Source organism: Limulus polyphemus, unplaced genomic scaffold, assembly GCF_000517525.1.
Source record: "Limulus polyphemus unplaced genomic scaffold, Limulus_polyphemus-2.1.2 Scaffold1319, whole genome shotgun sequence".
Lineage (NCBI taxonomy): Eukaryota > Metazoa > Arthropoda > Merostomata > Xiphosura > Limulidae > Limulus > Limulus polyphemus.
Genome location: NW_013666929.1, coordinates 234,177 through 254,955, shown reverse-complemented (window position 1 = coordinate 254,955; position 20,779 = coordinate 234,177). Strand labels below are relative to the sequence as shown.

The following is a 20,779-nucleotide window of genomic DNA, read 5'->3' as shown; positions in this document are numbered from 1 at the left end:
ATTCATCAGTAGCATATTGATGAGATGGCAGTATGATGGGACAATCTATAAAAAAAAATTACTCGGCACAGCAGGGCTAAAATCCTTCTGATTCTCCTTCCAGTAGTGGGACTTCACACCCAGGATCAACATTCCAAAGATGGGGATTCATGCCTATCATCTACTTTCTAGTGATGGGACTTCGTGCATGACATGACCACAGATCCATCATTGGAGCTACTTGCCTTTGCCCACTGTTTCTTCAGTGCATCTTTATAGATGTCAAATGTGGATGCTACTTGTTCTTTCACAAGCCATTAAAATTAAACTTGTACTTAAAGATACTGATGTGCACTTGATGAGAGTTAAAATAGAAATGACCAAAACTGTGGTTTTCTGCACAGTCACCATACTGCATTTCAGGCTAATCTGAAAAAATCTATCACGTTTAAGGCAATTCTATGATAGGCAGGTTATTTGTACATCTCCATTGAACATAAGCTTTTTCACAATCCGTATTACCTTACCTTAAGTTTGTTTTAGTTTAAATCTGTCTCTTGCAACCACATTGTGCAGCTTTGAGTTTGCTAACATTAAACTGTGCCATAAATAAAACTTTTTTTGGATTTTTTTATTTCATTCTCATAAAACTGAGAAATGCTACTCATCAAAACTTCATATACCAGTAATGTTTATGGAATCATTTTACTTAATCTTATATTAAAGCTTGGAAACATCATAAACATTTAAATTTAGGCTTATATGACGTAATGTTTATAGGAGTAATTTTTAAAAGTTTAAAAGAAATATCGATCAGACAGGTTTATTCCTTCTCCTATCCACAATTATGATATGGAGCAAATGGATACATACAGCATTGCCATATTCAAATCAGCATTTTATTTCCACATTGATCATTTCTACGATTCAACAATAGAATTATAACCTTCCTGAGGATACATAATTCACAGGGGACTGCACTCTTCTCCTCCAATTCTACAACCTTCTGCTGCTTAATTCCATAGAATCTGTCTACAGCCTCTAATAAAGTTAATCTAGTAATAAAAGCAATTGCAAACATTTACGAAGTTTTGAAGGAATACACTCAACTTTATAAAGTTCAAAGATAATTTCCTCTCATAAGTTAAACATTTATCATGAAGTTATCTTGGATTATGTTTCACCTATTAAAATTTCATATTATTATTATGCTAAAACTTTAATGATTTAAAAGTTTCATGTTAAATCTATGTTCACATTTCTCACACTTGGTAGTTCAGAACCTTACCAATATCTTATTACTATTTCTATTATAATTTCGTTCTTCTGTCTTTACATCATTTTCAGATCTCTATGATATAGCTTTAAAAAACACAATGTCTACCACTTACTACACTTTCAGTTGAAGTCTAAACTTGAACAATTGTCAGATTATTAATGATTTCTGACCTAAAACAGGGAAATATTCCCATTAACTTCAGAATCATGTGACAAATGTGTATGTCACCTCTATATGGACTTCTTTCTAAGGGTATGAAACATTAACTGCCAAGAATAGAATATAGCGGTGTTTTTATCAACAACTTTTATGCCATGCAACTGACTTCCACATTGATGTATCATTGCTTGTTCTAAATCATACTAAAAATGGATAACATTTAATTTTTGTAATGAATGGGTAATTCCTACTTCAATGGCAATTTGCATTCACTCTTGCTTATATGTGTCTGAGAGTAATGCATCCAACTTAAAAAGAATAACATTTGCCCCTTTTTAAATTATATAGACCTAGTTTCATGGAATTAGATATGAACTATTTCTGTGCATCATAGTTTGACTGTTATTAAAGGCTTGCCACATACTAAAACAATAACTAGTTGGCTCTGTGGTGAGTAGAACTTGGTAATTAGTGGAATTTAAAACTTGATTAATTAGTTACATTTAAGTAAATGAGTATTTTCACACAAGACGTGAGTATTTGGAATAATCAAAAATAGCAATAATTAGAAAAACTAATTTCAGTTAAACTGAATTAACCAAAAGTAGTAATGAGAAATCATAATGGCACTATATTGATTACATCAAGAGTTGAGTTAGAATAGTTGAAAACAGTAATGATTAGAAACTAATTTCAGTTAGTTGATTATTTCTGTGACACTAATTCAATGTAATTGATGCTCATTGGTAATTGATTGAGGTCTGTTAGTGAGTAGTGTTTCTTCCAGCTGAATATTGGTACTTTAAAATTTTGGTAAATCAAAACATATCTTACTAGAGCCATTGTGAATGATGCAGAATTATTCCACCAGAATCGTGCCCTACCAGTACATGGTGCTCAGTGAAACTGAAACTAACCAACAACTTTCTGTTCAATCTGGTGAAAAAGACTTCATAATATACACAAACTTTCATCAAGTTTGATATTTTAAAGACCAAAACATGAAACCAATGTTACAGTTCATTACAAAATTAGATAACATGTTTCAAGCAAGCATACCAACACTGTGGTCCTTAACTGTCTTCAGAGCAGATTACTGCTACTTAACATACCACATGAACTAAGTTCTGCTGGGAGTTAATAATGTTCGTGCTGTTGAGAGTGAACAACATTTCAACAATGTAAATACAAGTTAATCCTGTGATGAGTTTTGTGAGATATACTACTACTTCAACAGTTATTAGAATATAAATGTTTGTGTTGGCCTTGACTGTAGAACATCTTAAACTCCAGAAAAATAACTGAGTAGTAGTGACAGCTAACTATGAAATGCAATTTACCATTGTGCACTTACACTAAGTAGGAATTTGAATTAGCATTATTTACTCTTGGAAGTGCATGTGTGTGTGATGTTATAAACACTTGATATTATTTAGTACATGTGTTGTTTTCTACACTTATTCATGTGTTTTTGAACATCTATATGGAGATTTCTAGCTGTCTGCTAGTATTCAGCATTATCTGTGGTTACCCTGAAATTCCAAGAGTAGGTAATGTTAAAAAAAATTTAAATGGCCATAACTTTGTCCTAAAAGGTATTAACTGGAATTGACAATGTGCATAATTTCTAGCTGGTTGTCAAGGCATTACAGTATTTCTGTCACTAATTAGAAATTCACTGAGTGATAAGATGCTTTGCAGACAAGGCTACAACAAAAAAAAAAAAATAACAACATTGATGATGCAGTTTTTGTCATTTATGCATTTTACAGTAGCAGCTGACACTCATCACTGTCTTCTATAAGCTTATTATTGGTAATAAATATGTTAAATTTAGTGATTTGAAAAAATTATTTACATCTATTACTGCTCTGAGATTGCATAACAAAGCTACTCTGCTCAAATTAGGTAATGTGTATTCTCTGCATCTGGATGCCATAGTAATGCTCTGTTTCTGCATTCATTGGCAAATTTATGATACCACAGACAAGGCTATGGAAAATACCTTTTTTGTTTAAGTTATTTGTGCAATATTTCTTTGGAGATTCGTATATCTTTTCCAAAGTATACCCACCATTCCATGATACAACCTCCATCACTTGGACTTCATAAAAATATTCAGAAATATACGTTTACTTCTTCTTGCCCAAGTTTCTCATAGCTAAATGCTGGTACTGTACATAATCTTCTATTACCCTGCAATACAAGAGGTGGTTAACATTAAACCTTGTTCTGATAATTGGTTAATCAAAATGATGAGAATGGATTATATTTTCTTCTCCTTATTCCATTCAGTTAACGGGCAGTTAACACTTCAGTGGTGTTTTGCAGTGTGGTATTCTCAGATATATTGATTTCAATTAAGGCATGCTTCGGCCTCTCAATTACTTCTTGTTGCTGCCAGCATAGCTGTAAGCTTAGTCATTACCTGAAGAGATTATTTAATGTACTCTCAAAGCAAATGTCCATATCACTGGTGTTAGCTGTACAGAGTATCAGTTGGGAGCAATATCTACCCAATAAGTATCATTAGGTTAGGAGAATAGCCCATGGGGCATTACTAATAAGCCTTGTAAGCCATCATAATATGTAGCCAGTGTTCATCCTAGTCATTATGATAATTATTTACAGATATCAAAAGCATAGATTTTACTATCTAAACTGTCCTATTATCCAGTTCATCTTACTGGAGATGATACAGAGTTGTTTTAGTATTTGAGATCCGATGAAGATGATACTTTGCTGGAGATGATAGAGAGTTAAAATGATGTCAGTTCCTTTATCTGTATAAATCTGTAGGTACTCCAGGTCTAGAAACGAAATTCTCAGGAAGAGAATTAGCAACCGTGTGTAAAATGAATAGGTCTTTACCCAGTTTGCAAAGTAGTTGATTGCCCAGCAGCATATATATACATATATAGTTGTTACATCACTAAGTCCTTGAGAGGGAATTGAGAAGATGCAGTACAAATTGTTGGAAATGACCACCAAAGATGATGCTATCAAGATTACTTTTTTCAACTGCTACTTGGAAATCCCTGCACGTTTGCAATACTTGCATCACTTAGCTAGTAGTAACATTTTTGCAATGACAAGAGCACATATTCTATCCTGATGACTGTTTTTATGGTGAACCATTTAGAGAATATTTTATCTTAAATGGCTAGCATCATGAGTTGTAATATTGGCAAACATACATGTTCAATGCTAGAATATGTCCAGTACAGCATACATTTCTAAATTACCAACACAATATTTGATAGCCTGTTGTGTGCCTCACCTCAGTTTCACATTCTGACAATATTTTGGTTGTTCATCTGAGCTTCTTATTGCTTCTTAGTTATAATGTCCCAGACCCAGTTTATGTACAATGGATTACTATAACTGACAGTTTACAGCCTTCACTTGCTGACTGCTGCAGATTTGTCAGTGTGTTGGTTGAGTGGACATAGTTTCTCTAACTGGTTAGACTGGCCATTAGCACGCCCATGATATTTGCCTGATCTTTGTTTGATGGAAATTGCATTTTGATGTGAGGCTCACAAATTTCTTTCTTAGTCACTAGTCTCAGTCAGTGTCTTATGACTATTGTTTTTTATAGAGTTACCTTCATAAAAAAAAACTATGACCCAAAAGTTCAAGTTGTGGCCCACGTGAACAAACACTCAGATTGCTTGAACTTAAATTCCTTAGTGTGAAAATAACCAAAGACAACTTTAAAGTTTGCTAAAGCCTATCTAAACATTTTAAAAAATACCAGCACATCATTTACATAAATGGATGAGGTTTTCACTACAGTCTGTGTTGTACCAGTTTCAACATATTATGAAAAGTTGTCGAGGCATTGCAAAATCCACTCGGTAACATGCTGAACTCTACAGGTGGAGGAAATAGTGTTAGGTTAGTTACTATCATCGAGTTCTACCTGAAACTAGAGCACTAGATTAAGAAAGCTAACTCATTGTATTTCACATGGAAAAAGAAAGGTGTTTTCATAGGCAGCTAATTATCTTTTCTGAAGTCAATACAGATTGTCAGTGTACTCTTTCTTGGCAGTGACCATAGGCTCTTGGTCTCCTCCTTAACTATATCTAAAGCTAGCCGGCAGGGTGAACTACTTGTAGGCTGAGTAATGTCACCTGTGAGTATGTGATACACTGATAGCCAAGTATGTTACTTGAAGTCTCATCAAAGTTTAGCATGAGCTTAAGAATTCACAGTGCATAAAGTAACTGAAATTACCTCTTTTAACAACTACTACTCTATGTGATGGAAGCTGTAGTACTGATAGCCTGTAATTACAAAACATCAGTAGGTCCTTGACATTCACTAGAGATATCTTTGAAGCAATCATACTGACATATGATGTAGAGGTTCTGTAGTTACATTTGGCAATAATTTATAAAACTTCATTGACTGGCTTTATTTGACTTAGCAACACAATGACTGAAAGGCAGTGTTTACGTTTGCCTGAGACTTGTATGTCTATTCCTTGGACTGTAACACTGTGGAACATGAGCAAACATCTCATGTTCCACAGTGTTACAGTCCAATATTACTGGTGACAATTTCTGGTTGACCACAATTATAGCTTCCCAACTGCATACTAGGCTTTGTCATAAACTATCTGTGACTGCCATCAGTGTCTACATGGTACACAGTAATCATGTGAAGACTAATTTCTACCATACTTTAAGTCTGGATTTGAGCAGTAATATGCTTGCCGACAAGGGGAGTCACGAGACAATATCTAAGTAGTCTTCAAGAGTTTATGTCACAAAATGTTGTGACATTGAATAGGCATTTAGTTTGGGACATTACCCTGTTCAAAATGTCTAATCTTTCCATTGATTTGCTGTAGATGAGGTGTGTTTTGCTCTGGGAAGTTTAATGAGACATTATCCAAAATACTATAATTATCTTGGCTGTCAGAATGGAAAACTTAGAATTTATTATACACTCTCTTAACTGTCAAATTTGCTTTTAGGGGGCAGAGCATCATGGTACTCATTCCACATGCCACCTGACAAGTTGTGATAGACTCCATTGCTTTCCCCCTTCACTAAAATAGTGGTACCAATAACTGCTTTTGTTGCATAACAGCAATTGAAGCTTTTGATGATTTCTTCCTTGGAAAGACTTGAACTTTATTAACCTATGTATGATGGATGGCTAGAGAAATGGCTTCAATCAACATCACAAGGTTTTACAAACCCTTGAGCCAATACAAAATCTCTCCATAAACTTGTCAACTAGGAAGTGTACCCTGTCATATGAAGACATACTGGAGTATGTGTTACAATGCATAATTTCAAGTATGTCTATGTAGGCTGATGGTGATAATTCAGACCTACTTTTAAAGAGTTGAATTCAGCTTACTAAATAACTTATTCTCAGGATCAAACTTGCATTGCTTCTTTCAAGGTATTCCATATCATGTATCTATTGTTCTGAAATGCTCAATAATGTAGAGTGCTGGCCCTCGGCATCAGACACTTGATGGTTTTTTGCTTGCTTCACTCATTCTGTTTTCACATAAGCCTAAATTTAACCAGAAACCTTGACAGATCCATAAAAACTGAAGGATTCACCTGCTTTTGGTGGTTTACCAAGACAGTAGTTTTGTCTCATCATTGGCATTTTGTGATTGTGATAGGCTATCACACCTCATTATGCTCTCACTTCTGTTTTATTTTTTTTGTGTTGGTGGTTTCTCAATATAATTTCAAATTTCAGTACAGAGAGTCCTTGACATGCCTGCTGTGTGTTCTTAGTGGATCCACAGTGCTGTCCAGATAATTCTGACTGACTGCCTCCTTTATCAGCCTCATTGACAGTAAAATGGAATACCGCTAAAATACAAACCTAGTAGTGCAAGCATTGATGTGGTTCAGATTCAATCATTTCTTACTGAACATAAGGGCAAATTTTGGAAACTTCCAGGTAGCTGTTTCTCTTTCCTTTATTTCAAATACTAATAGCTACTCAACCATCTAAGAGATGATGACAGACCTTAGGCTACCCTTTCCAAAACTCATTGATCTGGATATCTGAAAGAAGCTTGAAAATAAAGTTTAAACACAAAGTCACTGGATCCTGGTCATGGGGCTGCAAAACTTTCCTTTATTGGTTGAGCTTATTTTTGATAAATCAAATAGTTTGGCAAACTATGCGAAATAATATTACTCTGTTTCATACCTTGCTTACACAAACACTATTTATAAGACAGGTCACATAATACCAAAACACTTTCACTTTAAGCAAAACTTGCAAACCTTCCCCTAACACTGGCTGTAACTTGAGCTAGAAGCTAAGTTATTATGATGTATTCACAACTACTAAAACAAACCTCATTGTTAATCCATCATGGATAATCGTACATATTCTATAATCAATATGCTATGAGATTTGGCTTGGAAGAAACGATGTGTTCTCACCAAAAGCTGGAACCAAAGTCTCAGAAGCTAGTCAAACTGTCATTTGGTACTGTGGACATTACTATTGATTATCAACGCACTTCCGCTCCAACCAATCAAGCTAAGGAGCAAATTTAACACGTAATAATCCCACATTAACTAAATATTTGTGTCTGCAACGTAAAGCTCTGTGATTGGACCACATGTGCAAATCTCCAAATGTAAACATTCAAAAGCCTGGTGAACTAGTTTAGGTAAAACTTATAAGTTTATATGATGCAGTTCTAAAAAGAAAAAACAACAGAAAAATCCTACAACTGGCCAACCTTAAAAATGAAAAGAATGTCTTGAGTTATACGTTTACAGAAGATAAAACCCTTTATCTAAAACTGAATTGATTATTAAAATAATGGTAACATTTAATCATTAAGCTTTAAATAGCTAGCATAGAGACGTGATTCAATTAGCTATCTAAATTTGATCTCTTCTAACGAAAAAAAAAAGTAATAATTATAATACACGTTTCTATTTTAAACAACATGAAAGTTTCTAGTTTAATATATAAGGCTACGAATCAAGGTTATTTTGACATGCCTAAGAAGACCCACTGTTTTTGGTTTTGTCTTGATTGAAAATAGGATATCAGTTGAAAGCACTTGATTTAAAACTCGCATACATAACAATGAAGCAAATACGTCATCATAATATCATGAACCACGATAGTGCTTCATAATAGGAATTACACAAGACCCTAACAGAACATTCAGGGAAAATGACTGCTGAGGCTGTACACACATAAAAAAGCACGCATGTTAGAATTGCAAGGAAAAGAAAATCCGCTCTAAACGGTCTCGTTTGTAATTCATTTTCTTATTATTATTCTCTTGCAAGCTTACAACAAAAATGGCTTGGTATATTGCACTTAAACCTTTTGTAGAATACCAAACAAGGTACTGCGAAGGTCGTAGGGGTATAGAAAAGTCGGTTTGTTTCTTCTATATTTTACATAAGCTAAAAAACAGCATAATTATAGTAGAAATGATGTTATCATTACCCCTTGAAGTTAGCTTTCTTACGAGTGTCTGTTGTTCCTTTAAAAAGATTAAATACAGGGTGAAACATGAATTACCAGCCAATAATAGATAAATATTAGATAACTAACAAGTAGGTGCTCAGTGATTTGTACACTATACAATCAGTGTCTTTAGGGAGTCAACCCCTATATGACATATGAAGTGAAGGAGTATATAAAGAAGATCAATACACATAATATTAAATTTTATTACACGCATCCATAGAATAATTACCTTAAAATACACAAAAGTTTATTTAAAGTGATGTTTCAGACGTATATGTTTTATTTGAAAAGACTGCTTTTCTACGATTTTTCGCGCATAGTGGGGGCTGTGTCTTAGTCTAGGCATATATTTGCCCATTGGTATGCATTATATATAGAGAGTTAAGTCACACATAAACTATAAATGCTCACTATATTCTCAAACAAATCTCCAGCTATAGCATAACATTTTACATCTCAAAATAATGCGATCAAATAATCAACAGTTACAGTAAATCATTATTAACCGTATTAGGTACCTACTAGCTATGTTTATTATAATTACAATGTATATAATTAGCTACTTTATCAAGTAATCCTTTGCCTATAGTTGAGCATACAAAAAGCCAGCAAACAAGATAAATAAATTGGGAATTTAAAAACCTGCAAAAACTACAATTCCCTATTTTGACTCCACCAAATTCTAGGTAACAGCGTGGAGCCAAAATAGGGGTTTCTAGTTTGAGTAAATAATGTCTGCAGTATCTCCAACCTTGTTTCCTTACTTTTTTTTTAAGATCCCTTTGCAGGATTTTAAAATCCTAGTTTTTTGTTTATGTTATTAACTTCATACTCACAACCAAGATAAAACGCATAAAGGAAACTGTTTTTGTGACCATTGACTACCAACGCACTTCCGCCCATGCCAGTTAAACAAAGGAGCAAATTTAGCACGTAATAATTCCATATTAACTAAAAATTTCTGTCTACAACGTAAAGCACTGTGACTGAACCACTTGTGTGATTCATGAGGTCGACCAACACCCTGTTCATTCCTTGTCTTGTAACCTTTGCGACTTTTCATAAGGTTCCTGCTAGTCATCTGGTTTTACTATTGGCTCATTCACTTTTCTTTTTGTTATATCGCCACAACCACTTTCCAATATTTTAATACAATGTACAGTAAGAGGTAATCAGCCTCTTTTTCTTGTAAATCATTGTGACTGATAATTTCAGGATGAGGTAAATGTACCTGCACACGACTATATATTTATTGTTCAGGTAATCATTTAAAAATGACAAAATATAACGAAATGAAAAACCAACTGAAAGCTCTATAGGAAAAAAAAAAGTTTGCATAATTAATTTGCAACTCAGTTAAGCATTATAATTTTGTGGTTTAACCTTACACTTATTATGTTTTTAGAGTTTAAACAAAATGAAATGTCTTAACTAGTAATAATAATATGACCAAAATTTTGTCAACATTCTATTTTGTAGCTGTAAAAACTGACTTTAAACATTCTTCTCATTTAGATGTTTTTAATCTATATAATAAAACTATCAGGTTTAATTTTTTATTAACCATAATATTTAAGTCGATACTGTTCGCTGAATAATTAACTACTTGAATAAATCGTTGACTTTAAAGAAACAAGTGATTTCAGTAACAGTTAAACGTTTTAAATAGTGAAGGACCACTAAAAGGTTCTGTTATGCAGCAACGATACTGACACTACAAAAATAAAGCAACATGGTCTATTAATAAAGCACAATCACAGGATAAAATTAATACATTTTACAATTCCTTGGGATTACATCTGTTTAGGATGAGTTTGACGATAACGTTTCCATAATCATTGAATGGCACCTTGAAATTTGGAACAGAGAAATAATAAAACGGTTATAGTTTATGCCAAGTCAAAATTATTTAAAGAAGGAGCTTTCGTTCATATTTTATGACCTTATCGGGCTTTATATCATACTAGTGATTCGATAGCCTTGCGGCGGGTTTCAAAACTATGTTGCTGGTTATTCCAGAAGGAGCAGAACAAAACGGATCACTGAATTGTATAAATCCGCTTTAAGCTTCACTCCCCATAAAATTGTCATCTTTATGCGTTTTGTTACCTTTAAGTAATTATATAGATTAGTTTTTTATATAAAAAGTGACAAGCAAAGAACTGAAGTTATTCCACTTCGAAATAATAATTGACACAGCAGTCACCTTGCTCCCTTATATCATCACATTTATGGCTATATACAAACGTATAGTTATCAGGCAGTGGGCAGCATTGCCTATGTATGGATGGCTCGGATCGTTAATCAAAATGATATTTTAAATATCTCCTCAATAGGTCATCAGAACTTTACAATACTATATAATGTTTCCTTTTATAACAATATCTATGTAATGACTGAGTCAAAAGTTCTGGGAATGTCTGTAAATATCATACCAAAAAGTTTGAATTTCTTGTTCTTTTTCTGTTTTTTTTTTTTTTTCTATTACAAGATAACTCAAAAACCAAAACAGTGGTGTTAACTAGTTTCCCTGAGGTGACCATAGTTTCAAACGGAGAATCCGCTTTTATAAGTATTCTTAATAACTAGTAGTAATTTTTATAAAATCATAATTATAGTGTAAACGATGCTATCATCACCCCTTGAAGTTAGTTTTCTGACAAATATCTGATGTTCCTTTAAAAAGCTGAAGTACAGGGTAAAACAAGAATTACCAGCTAATAATTGATAAACAATAAATACTGTATTTAGAACTTGGTTATAAATTAAACCTTCCTATGTTTATTGGAACAATGCATTAAAAAAGGCAAACAAATAAAGAAAAAACTTTTCAAAAAAGGAAGTAAATGTAGGGATGGTTAATATCAATCCTTCAAAAACAATGCAAACAAGATAGTAGGGATGGCATTTACATCTTAAAATGAAGTAAGAATTTCATCTGAATCAGGTTACACGGAAGATGGCGTCACTCTTATGATGCTCTGTGTTTCAATCGTTCTGCAACAAACAACGCAAGATACGTTATTGTATATTTAAGAGTAAATAAAGAGTGTTAAAATTTTGACCTTAAGTTTTTGGATGGTGTTCATTATGAGATTAATCGTGTGTTTATATAGTCGGAACAAATTATTGTAACTTGCTACGAGTTTGGTAAAATACTGGTGTCACAACAGCTAATTACGTAATGAAATAGGACCTTAATTTTATTTTTCTATAGTAGTTTTTGTACTACTAACTAATGAAGCTGCAGTGGCGAAACTTTGACAACAATATAGTTTACTATTGTGTAGAGTACAGTTCGTTTTTTCTTTTTTCTCCTTTTTATATGTTTCCTTCCAGAATTGTGTCATTTCCTTCAATTTCGTTTTGTTTCACTTCTTTCTAACCAGTTACTTTTTTCTTTAAACACACACTGTTTTGTTTTTTATGTTACTAGATAATATTGTTACACTATCTGCGTGCTGTTGAGTTTTTTAATGATATATTGATGACACGTTGAAAAAACTTGATGGTTTAACACCCAAATAAAGACATTTCAAAGACTAAATTCATTTATGAAAAGAAATTTAATAGAGTTATTGAACTACTACTTCTTTTCTCTTGTAGAAATACAATTTTGTGAAAACCTCATTGATATTGAAATAGACAGTTACGGAAGGAAATTGTACACTGTCTAAGCGCATTTTACGCGCATTTTATTCACAAACAGCGTTTAAAAGCACTAACCTTGTAATCTAAAGACAGAAAAGGCTGTGGTATAGAAGAAAATTTTTCTTCCATTAATAATTTAATATTTTTTCACTAAACGGAGCCTCTAATTTTTGTTATTATTCTTGTACCACTGAATTATTTAAAGTTTATAGGCTCTATATTCTATCTTAACATATTTCGGTTATTTTAACTGCAGAAACAACGTTAATATTTTGGTGAACCCTAGTAAATAGCTTGTGGTGTAGATAAAGGATGAAAAGAAACTACATTGAAATAATGATTACCGTGGAAAAATTCAAATAACGTGATTGCTAACATTCAACAATAACTGTAATTACAAACGTATATTTTGTAAGCCTTTTTAGTTCATCAGTTATAACAATTGTTGTTATATTTAGTTTTTTTTACTAACAAAAGATAATTTCAAAATGTTGGTCGTTTAGTGCAAGTAGTGTCTACATACAGTATGTAGATATGCTAAAAGTCGAGTGTGGATCTGCAGGTCTACGTTCGCGTCCCCCCACCCACCACACACACACATACAAAAAAGCATCCTCTCTCCTTTGGGTCTATTGGTGCGTTATAGGGGGGGGGGGACTCAAATTCCACTATTGGGTTAAAAAAAGAGAAACCCAAGTTTATGCGTTGATGCCGTTGACTAGCTGCCTTCCCTTTCAGCCTATCAGTTGCAGAATTAAGAATGACGAACGCAGATAGCCTCTGATATGCTTTGCGTGAACATCCGTAAACAAACAAACAAAGATGTATTAAAGGTATCAGCATGCATATTTCTTAAGTACTATATTGAAAACAAAGGATAATTGGAAGTTGTAATATTATGACAAACAAAAACCACGTGTAATGTCAGTCGCTCCTCTTAGTTTATTCTCATGAAAACCAGAAATCTTAAATTCAAATATTTCATCATTTGCTCTGTACTACATTTAGAGGACGACTACTACATGTCGATTCTGAATAGCCACACCCGTAGGCTTTGTTTTGTTGAATTTCGGGCAAAGCTGTTTGAGGGCTATCTGCATTAGTTGTCCTTATTTAGAAGTGATAGATTAGAGGGTAGACAGCTAGTCAACACCCACCGCCAACTCTTGAGCTACAATTTAACAGCGAGAAATGGGGTTGTCCGTCACATTATAAAGCCCCACTGTTAAAAGGGCAAGTATGTTCAATTTCGGTATTCGAACCCGAGATCCGCAAGTTGCGAATGGGATGCCCTAGCCACCAGGCCCTGTACAGGCTTTGAAATTTAGCTTAGATGTTTGTAGCCACTTATGGACAACGTTTGAGTGTAGATGGTTAGAAACATACCTCACAGTGCCAATCTGTATTCCAAGCGTTCAATGAGATAAAATCCACTAATAATAAGGCACAAATATCTCACCTGCAGTGATAACAAAAAATATTTCCATTGGATTAACAACATTTAAAAAAGTATTCGATTTACAAATGAATGACACTTCACTATGGATACAAATGTCAAGCATGTGCTTATTTGGAATAAACATAGAACCAGGTGTAGTAATTTCATCTAGTAATGCAACACGTGACTGTGATAGAAATCTGGTGGGAATTAAAGTAAACCCCGGTGAATATAACGACCTCTACATTTTATGGAATGATATAATTAATGCTACATATTAAAGACCATGTTCTACAGTTTACCCTGACTTAATGGCTAATTATGTCCGTTCTCATTGTATTAAAGCGAACTTCATTGCCATTGAGCATCTGTGGAATACTCTTGGAAGACGCACTATATTTTGCTAAGTGACAAGACACTTAAAATGTCCTAAAACAGCTCTTTAAGAGGAATTATCGAGTATAACTTGGGATTTTATCAACCCTGATTTTAAACATGCAACATGGTGCCATGTTGTCTTTGCTGTTCATGAGTCATGACGAATGTACGCCATATTGAAATGAAGTGTCATGAATTATAAAGATGAAAAACACTTCTACGAAATGCCCATTTTAGAGCATTTCATTTGCATTTCAGGTCACATTATTGATCATCAGACGCCTGATTTGTGTAAAACTTAACTGAAGAAGTGATTGATATTATTTCGTAACTAGTTTTGCTTATCATTGCTATAATGTTACAAATTCTGATCATTCTATGACTGTTTTGAATGGTGTATTTCTCCAATAATTCGTTAATCTTAATGGGAAGTTAAAAAATGAAAGGCTTCGTTTTCCTGCTGGCCTAAGTTGAATGTGTTAACAATGAAAAGACAGTAATTGCTGCTAGTTACTATAGAATATATATATCAAAATGGAAAGCATATTAGGTAAATATTTTGTTGATAGACGTATTCAAATATTAAGAAAAACAAAATTAAAACAGTGGCTAAGTTACATTTTGTTTGAAAATTTATTATCTGTGAAATAGTTAAACTTACCTTTACATAGGGTTATGTGATATTTTAAAACATACAATGAGTTAATTCATCAAAATATAAGTAGGTATGTAATAATAATATGATACACAAGTCATTGTTACTGAAAATGCCAGGAAATTATATTCGTTAACAGAATACGGCAGTGAAACTGAGAAGTTTTACACGTTAGGTTTCATAAATTCTGTAAAATTGCAATAACTATAACGTTACCACATCGTATTATACCACTTGAGAATTCAAACATTTAACTGCAACACTTTGCAATACTATAAGGGATAATCTTTATGCTTTGAAATATATTTACATTTATTTCTACATGAGATAAGGAAGATGTATCCTTAACAATTACTGCCTATGGTTATGCTAAGAAGTCCGCTTGCCAACTAACTTAAACAAGCGTCATTTAGAAGAATAGTCAGAAGTAATTATTGTTTAATGAAATGAATGTTCAGTTGATTATTCAGAAACAAGCCTTAGAAGGGCTACTTCTTTCAACACTATCTGTTTTCCTCTTTTCATATCTTTATATTTGTCTGTGTTTGAAGTGATATATTATGTATCAATCTACTTTGTTATATTTCATATTAGGCTCATAAACTAATAGATCCCAGTTACATAAGAATTTGAAGTTATGTTTTATTGTTCAAAAAAAAGCTCAACATCTTTGCACAAATACATGCTCATTTTATTCTTTTTTTTATAGGTTGGCCAAGTAAAAATGTCTGTTATCATAAGACTACAGAACCTTCCATGGTCTGCCAATTCTTTGGACATCCGGCGTTTTTTTAATGGTTTATCCATTCCTGAAGGTGGTGTACATATTGTTGGTGGTGAAAAGGGCGACGCTTTCATTGCATTTGGTACTGATGAAGATGCCAGACAAGCTATGGAGAGAGACAGTGGGAGAATCAGAGAGGTAAAGGTGAAGTTGTTTTTGAGTAGCAGGACTGAAATGCAAAGAGTTATTGAACAAGCTCGAACTCAGAGTTTGGGAATCCAGCCATCTGTGCCACAAGTACAACCAAAGGGATTATCAAAAGAAAGAGACAGTGAACGTAAGCACACCCCTGACAGACCTAAAAGTCCTGATAGACGACGTGATAAAGAAAGGTCCCCAAAGGATAAAGATCGTAGCAGAAGGTCGAGTCGAAGTCACAGGAGCAGAAGCCGCAGTCCTCGACGGTCAAGGGACAGGGATAGAGAAAGAGATCAAGACAAAAGAAGTGATCGACAGAGACGAGATGAAAAGTCCAATGATAGATTAAAGCTACCAGATCAACCTCCACAGCTTAAAGATGATGATATTAGGGTCCTAAACCCTGTAATGGGTAGAGAGCAACGAGATTCTTCTTTTGCTCCTGGGAGCATTTCTAATGGGGGAATGGGTATTCCTTCACAGGCTAGAGGAATGCTTTATGAAGAACCAACATTAATTTCAGAAAATGATCATATGCATCCAGGTCACCCACCATTTCCACCAAATTATGATCAAGCAAGACAAGTTAGCCACTGGGGCCATAGTTTCCCATCTGAAGACACCAGAGAACAGTGGAGAGAAGAAAGACAAGGCCTTTTGGCACCACCAGGACAATTTGGAGGAAGATCTGACCCAAGAGGAACTCCTTTTATCCCACATGACAAAAATTACCACGGTGGTAGTGGTTCTTCATATAGAGGAAGGCACCCAGGAAATGAAGGTATTCCAGAAAGACATGGTGTTCCATTTTCAGACCGAAGAATTTCACATGATGAGGACAGAAAAAGTGGATATGATGAGCGAAGAGGAAGGGGAGTGGAACCAATAGACAGAAAACCACCTCATGCTGGACCAGGATTTGAGGAACCAGGTGCTGAACAAATGGAATATTTTGAAGCTCCACTGCACAGATCTGGTGGACATCCACCTCATGATGACTATGATGGTAGAGCTTATCCTTCTTCTGGAGATCTACGTGGACGAGGAGCACCACCTGGACCTAGAAATTCTGTACCTAGAGGTCAAGATCCTCGAGCCTTTAGACCAGTTAAAGATAGACCAACACCACTTGGTTCTGCTGATGTCAGACCACCATTGTTGAGTGGGCGAGGTCATCATCCAGGTGGCCACTATGACCCAGAATATGAACCATATAGTGAAATGCCACCACCCGGACTTCCAGGCCCTTGTGTTGAAATCCGTGGACTACCTCATGATGTTCGCCCTGTTGATGTACATGAATTTTTTCGAGATATTCATATTCCTTCAAATGCTATCAAACTGACATATGATGAACATGGGACACCAACTGGATATGCTTATGTAAGGTTTGCTAAACCACAAGATGTTGTTGAAGCTTTGAAAAGAACTGGTCAGATGATTGGAAACAACTATGTGGAAATTTTTAACTGTCCAGAAAGAATGTTTATGGAAGCAGATGTATATCCTGGTCCACCACTTTCAGGAAGGAAACCTCTTACATCTGGATCATTCATGGGACATCATCCACCGAGAGAGGAGGATTTGTGCATATATTTGCGTGGTTTACCCTACCATTGTTGTGATGAAGATATCATAAATTTTTTTGATGGATTGCGAATTTTGGATGTCTTTATTGAATATGATAGAAATGGAAGAGCAGTTGGTACTGGATTTGTTGAGTTTGGCACAACTGAAGACTTTCAAACTGCTTTAGCAATGGATAGAAAAATGATTGGACACAGATACATTGAGCTTTCAGTAACAAGCAAGACTATGATGAATGAAGCAAGAGGAGGAGAACCAGGACCAAATCCACCTACTTGGATGGGAACCAGAAAAGAGCTTCTTCCTCCACCATCGGAGCAAAAAGGACCATCATGTGTAGCTTTACATGGTCTTCCAATAGAGATTTCAGATCAGGAAGTTGCAGACTTTTTTGCTGAAGAAGGTGTTATACCTCGAGCTATTCATATTATGTTAGGGCTTAATGGATTACCTTCAGGAGATGCTTTTGCTGAATTTGCCTCTAATGAGGAAGTAACATCAGCACTCAAGAAAAACCAACAGTACCTAGGTTTGAAAGTTATTGTTGTTAAGCCGATACCCTATCAAGAAATGATTGATATTCTTGAAGGACCACCATCTGAACAAGATGCACTTTTAGAGCTCCCTGATACAGTTCAGTCTCAAAGACATCCAGGAAAACCATTAATGGATACTCCTCCAGAAAAAGGGAGATATTTAATGGAACCACCAACAGGAAGAGGACGTGGCAAACCTTTGCTAGAATCTAGGGGTAGAGGAAATCCACCTGTAGAACCAATGGCAAGAGGCCGTGGTAGACCATTATTAGAGCCTGGGGGCATTGGGAGAGGTCAGTCACCTATATATGATGAGCATATGCAATCAGATAATCATGGTACTCATTCACATGGGCTTCCTGGTCGTCGTGGACCATTGGGACCAGATCAATGGAATGGTCCACAGGACGGACCTCCTATGGGAAGAGGACATCGTGGATACCCTCCAGACAGACCATTGCCACATGAACGCTATCAAGCTAGACTAGAAGGGTCAGGAGGGCCAAGATTTCATGGTCCACGACCTGAAGAAGGTAATGGACCTCCTGATCGCTATCGCCCTCCTGGTCCCAGAGGACCACCTGGATGTCCAGTGGGTCCAACTAGCAGAGGACCACCAGAGAGTCAAATGAGGTCAGGTAGCAGAGGACCTTCAGAAAGTCCAATGGGACAAAGGAGAGGTACACATGATGGACCAATGGGACCAAATAGAAGAGGGCCACAAGATGGCTCAATTGGACCTGGTGCAAGAGGAACTCCAAAAGGCTTGGAGGGTCTTGAAATAGTACAAAAAGAAGAACCTATTGAAAATCTGAGCAGAGGATCATTAGATGGTCTCGGAGGTATTGATGATAGAAGATCACTAGATTCTTCATTGGGTCCTGGGCAAATTGGACATTCAGGAGAAAAACAATTAGGGCCAGGTCGTATAGGTGCGTCTGAAGGGCATACGGAAGGAGCAGATCCAAGAGGTCCACCAATGGGGCCTCATGGATCGAGGGGGCCACCTAAACCTGCATATCCACGAGGTTCTATGATGGAAAGACCAAGAGGACTCCGTCCACCAAGGTCTCTTGATCCAGGGCCAAAGGGATTTGGTAAACCAGGTTGTGTTATTGCAGCAAGTAATGTACCATATCGTGCTACAGTTGAAGACTTGTTAAGTTTCTTCGAAAGTTACGAATTAACAAAAAATAGTATCATAAGAAGGTTTAATGAAAGTGGTCAACCAACAGGAGATGCAAGAATTGCTCTTAAAACTGTGGAAGATGCCCAGAAAGCTGTTAAGGAGTTAAATGGGAAAGACATAGCGGGACGCCCAGTGACTTTGCAAGTTGTTTAGTGCTAACTTAACATTGTATTAAACTGAGATGGCTTTATATCCCAAGGACACTTCGTAGTTTAAATGAAACTGAAAGCAATGTTGTTGTATTTTATTATTGAAGGTATAACTGGCATGTTGCTTTGGGTACCCCATAAATATAATTCTTACAATAGTTTTTGTTTCGTTCTTTCCAAATAGTAGCGCAATTTTGATCTAATTTATCTATTAGGTTTTGACTTACATGGTACTTACATGTGTTTTGCTGCTGTTTGTTCTTGACACCCAATTTTAATCATTCACCACCAAACCTATCCGGGTATTTCATTTGTGTAATAATTAGCCCCCATCTTGTATTTAGTGATCAACATTTTTCTATTATTTGTATGCATGTATGTATCTGTTAGGTATATATATATATATATAAACTCCTTGCCGTCATTTAGTTTAAAAGTGACAATCCAAGTTGAGCTAGGAACTTATTAAAGAATCTAGTTCGTCGGAATTATTGTCATGCTAATATAGACCTATGTATTTCTGTTTCAATTCCAATACATTATTTCAAAATATTGAAATCAAGTTTCTGGTGAAGTAAAAATATTTCATTTCTATAAAACATCAGCAGAGTGTAACTTGTGTAGCTGCAGGTAAAAGAGCACTCATATGGTTATATGTTCATTAAGGTCTGATGCCAACAGTTTAATTGTGTTAACGTTCATTTCATGTATAAACTACATAAAAAAGTGTGCCTTTTTCATTCTTCACTACTTCACACTGTTTAAAATGTTTAAGTTTGTGTTCATTAGACAAAACATCTTGCCATTTAACATTTCAGATAACACTTCCATTACTTTTGTAAAACGAAAATTTATGCTCAGTAGAAACGTGCATGTTGTGTGCAAGTTTTTAATGTTTTTCAAGATAAAATTAGAACTCTGTCGTCAGATGTGGTCAATTTGAGATATATAACTGTAACATTTGTTTCTAGTTTAGTCAGGTTTCATCCATTTAATACAGGGTATACTTTAGTTAATACGCAAGTATGAAAATTATCATAGTCGTCTTTTTTCAAAGTTTTTGTGACACTGTATGTTTAAACGTTGTGAAATAAATTAGTTTTTTTACGAAAATAGTTTTGTTCATTACGTTCGGGAAAAATATTGTAGTCATGGTATATCAGACATTCATTTTTATATAAAAAGATAATCATTAGTTCATTTCAACACAGAAATAATTAAATATATGAATACTGTTATTGTAATGTTTTTGGTTGGGCTAATGCACATGTAATGTTTTATTAATTTAGTGTTTTGCATTTACTTTCTTTAGATTGTCTTTCTCGCTATTGGTCGTGAGCTGTAGGTCACTCACAAGTTAAAA

At 34.9% G+C, this 20,779-nt stretch overlaps 1 protein-coding gene across 1 annotated transcript in view; it reads left to right on the top strand.

Moving 5' to 3' along the window:
* Window positions 1-20,529, top strand: part of LOC106463080 (RNA-binding protein 12-like) — a 62,475-nt gene extending 41,946 nt beyond the window's left edge. Inside the window, exon 3 of the mRNA XM_022390487.1 lies at window positions 15,743-20,529. Within this exon, the coding sequence (XP_022246195.1) occupies window positions 15,758-19,420 (3,663 nt within the window). The 5' untranslated portion in view covers window positions 15,743-15,757 and the 3' untranslated portion in view covers window positions 19,421-20,529. The remainder of the gene's footprint in view (window positions 1-15,742) is intronic.
* The last annotated feature ends 250 nt before the right edge of the window (window positions 20,530-20,779 follow it).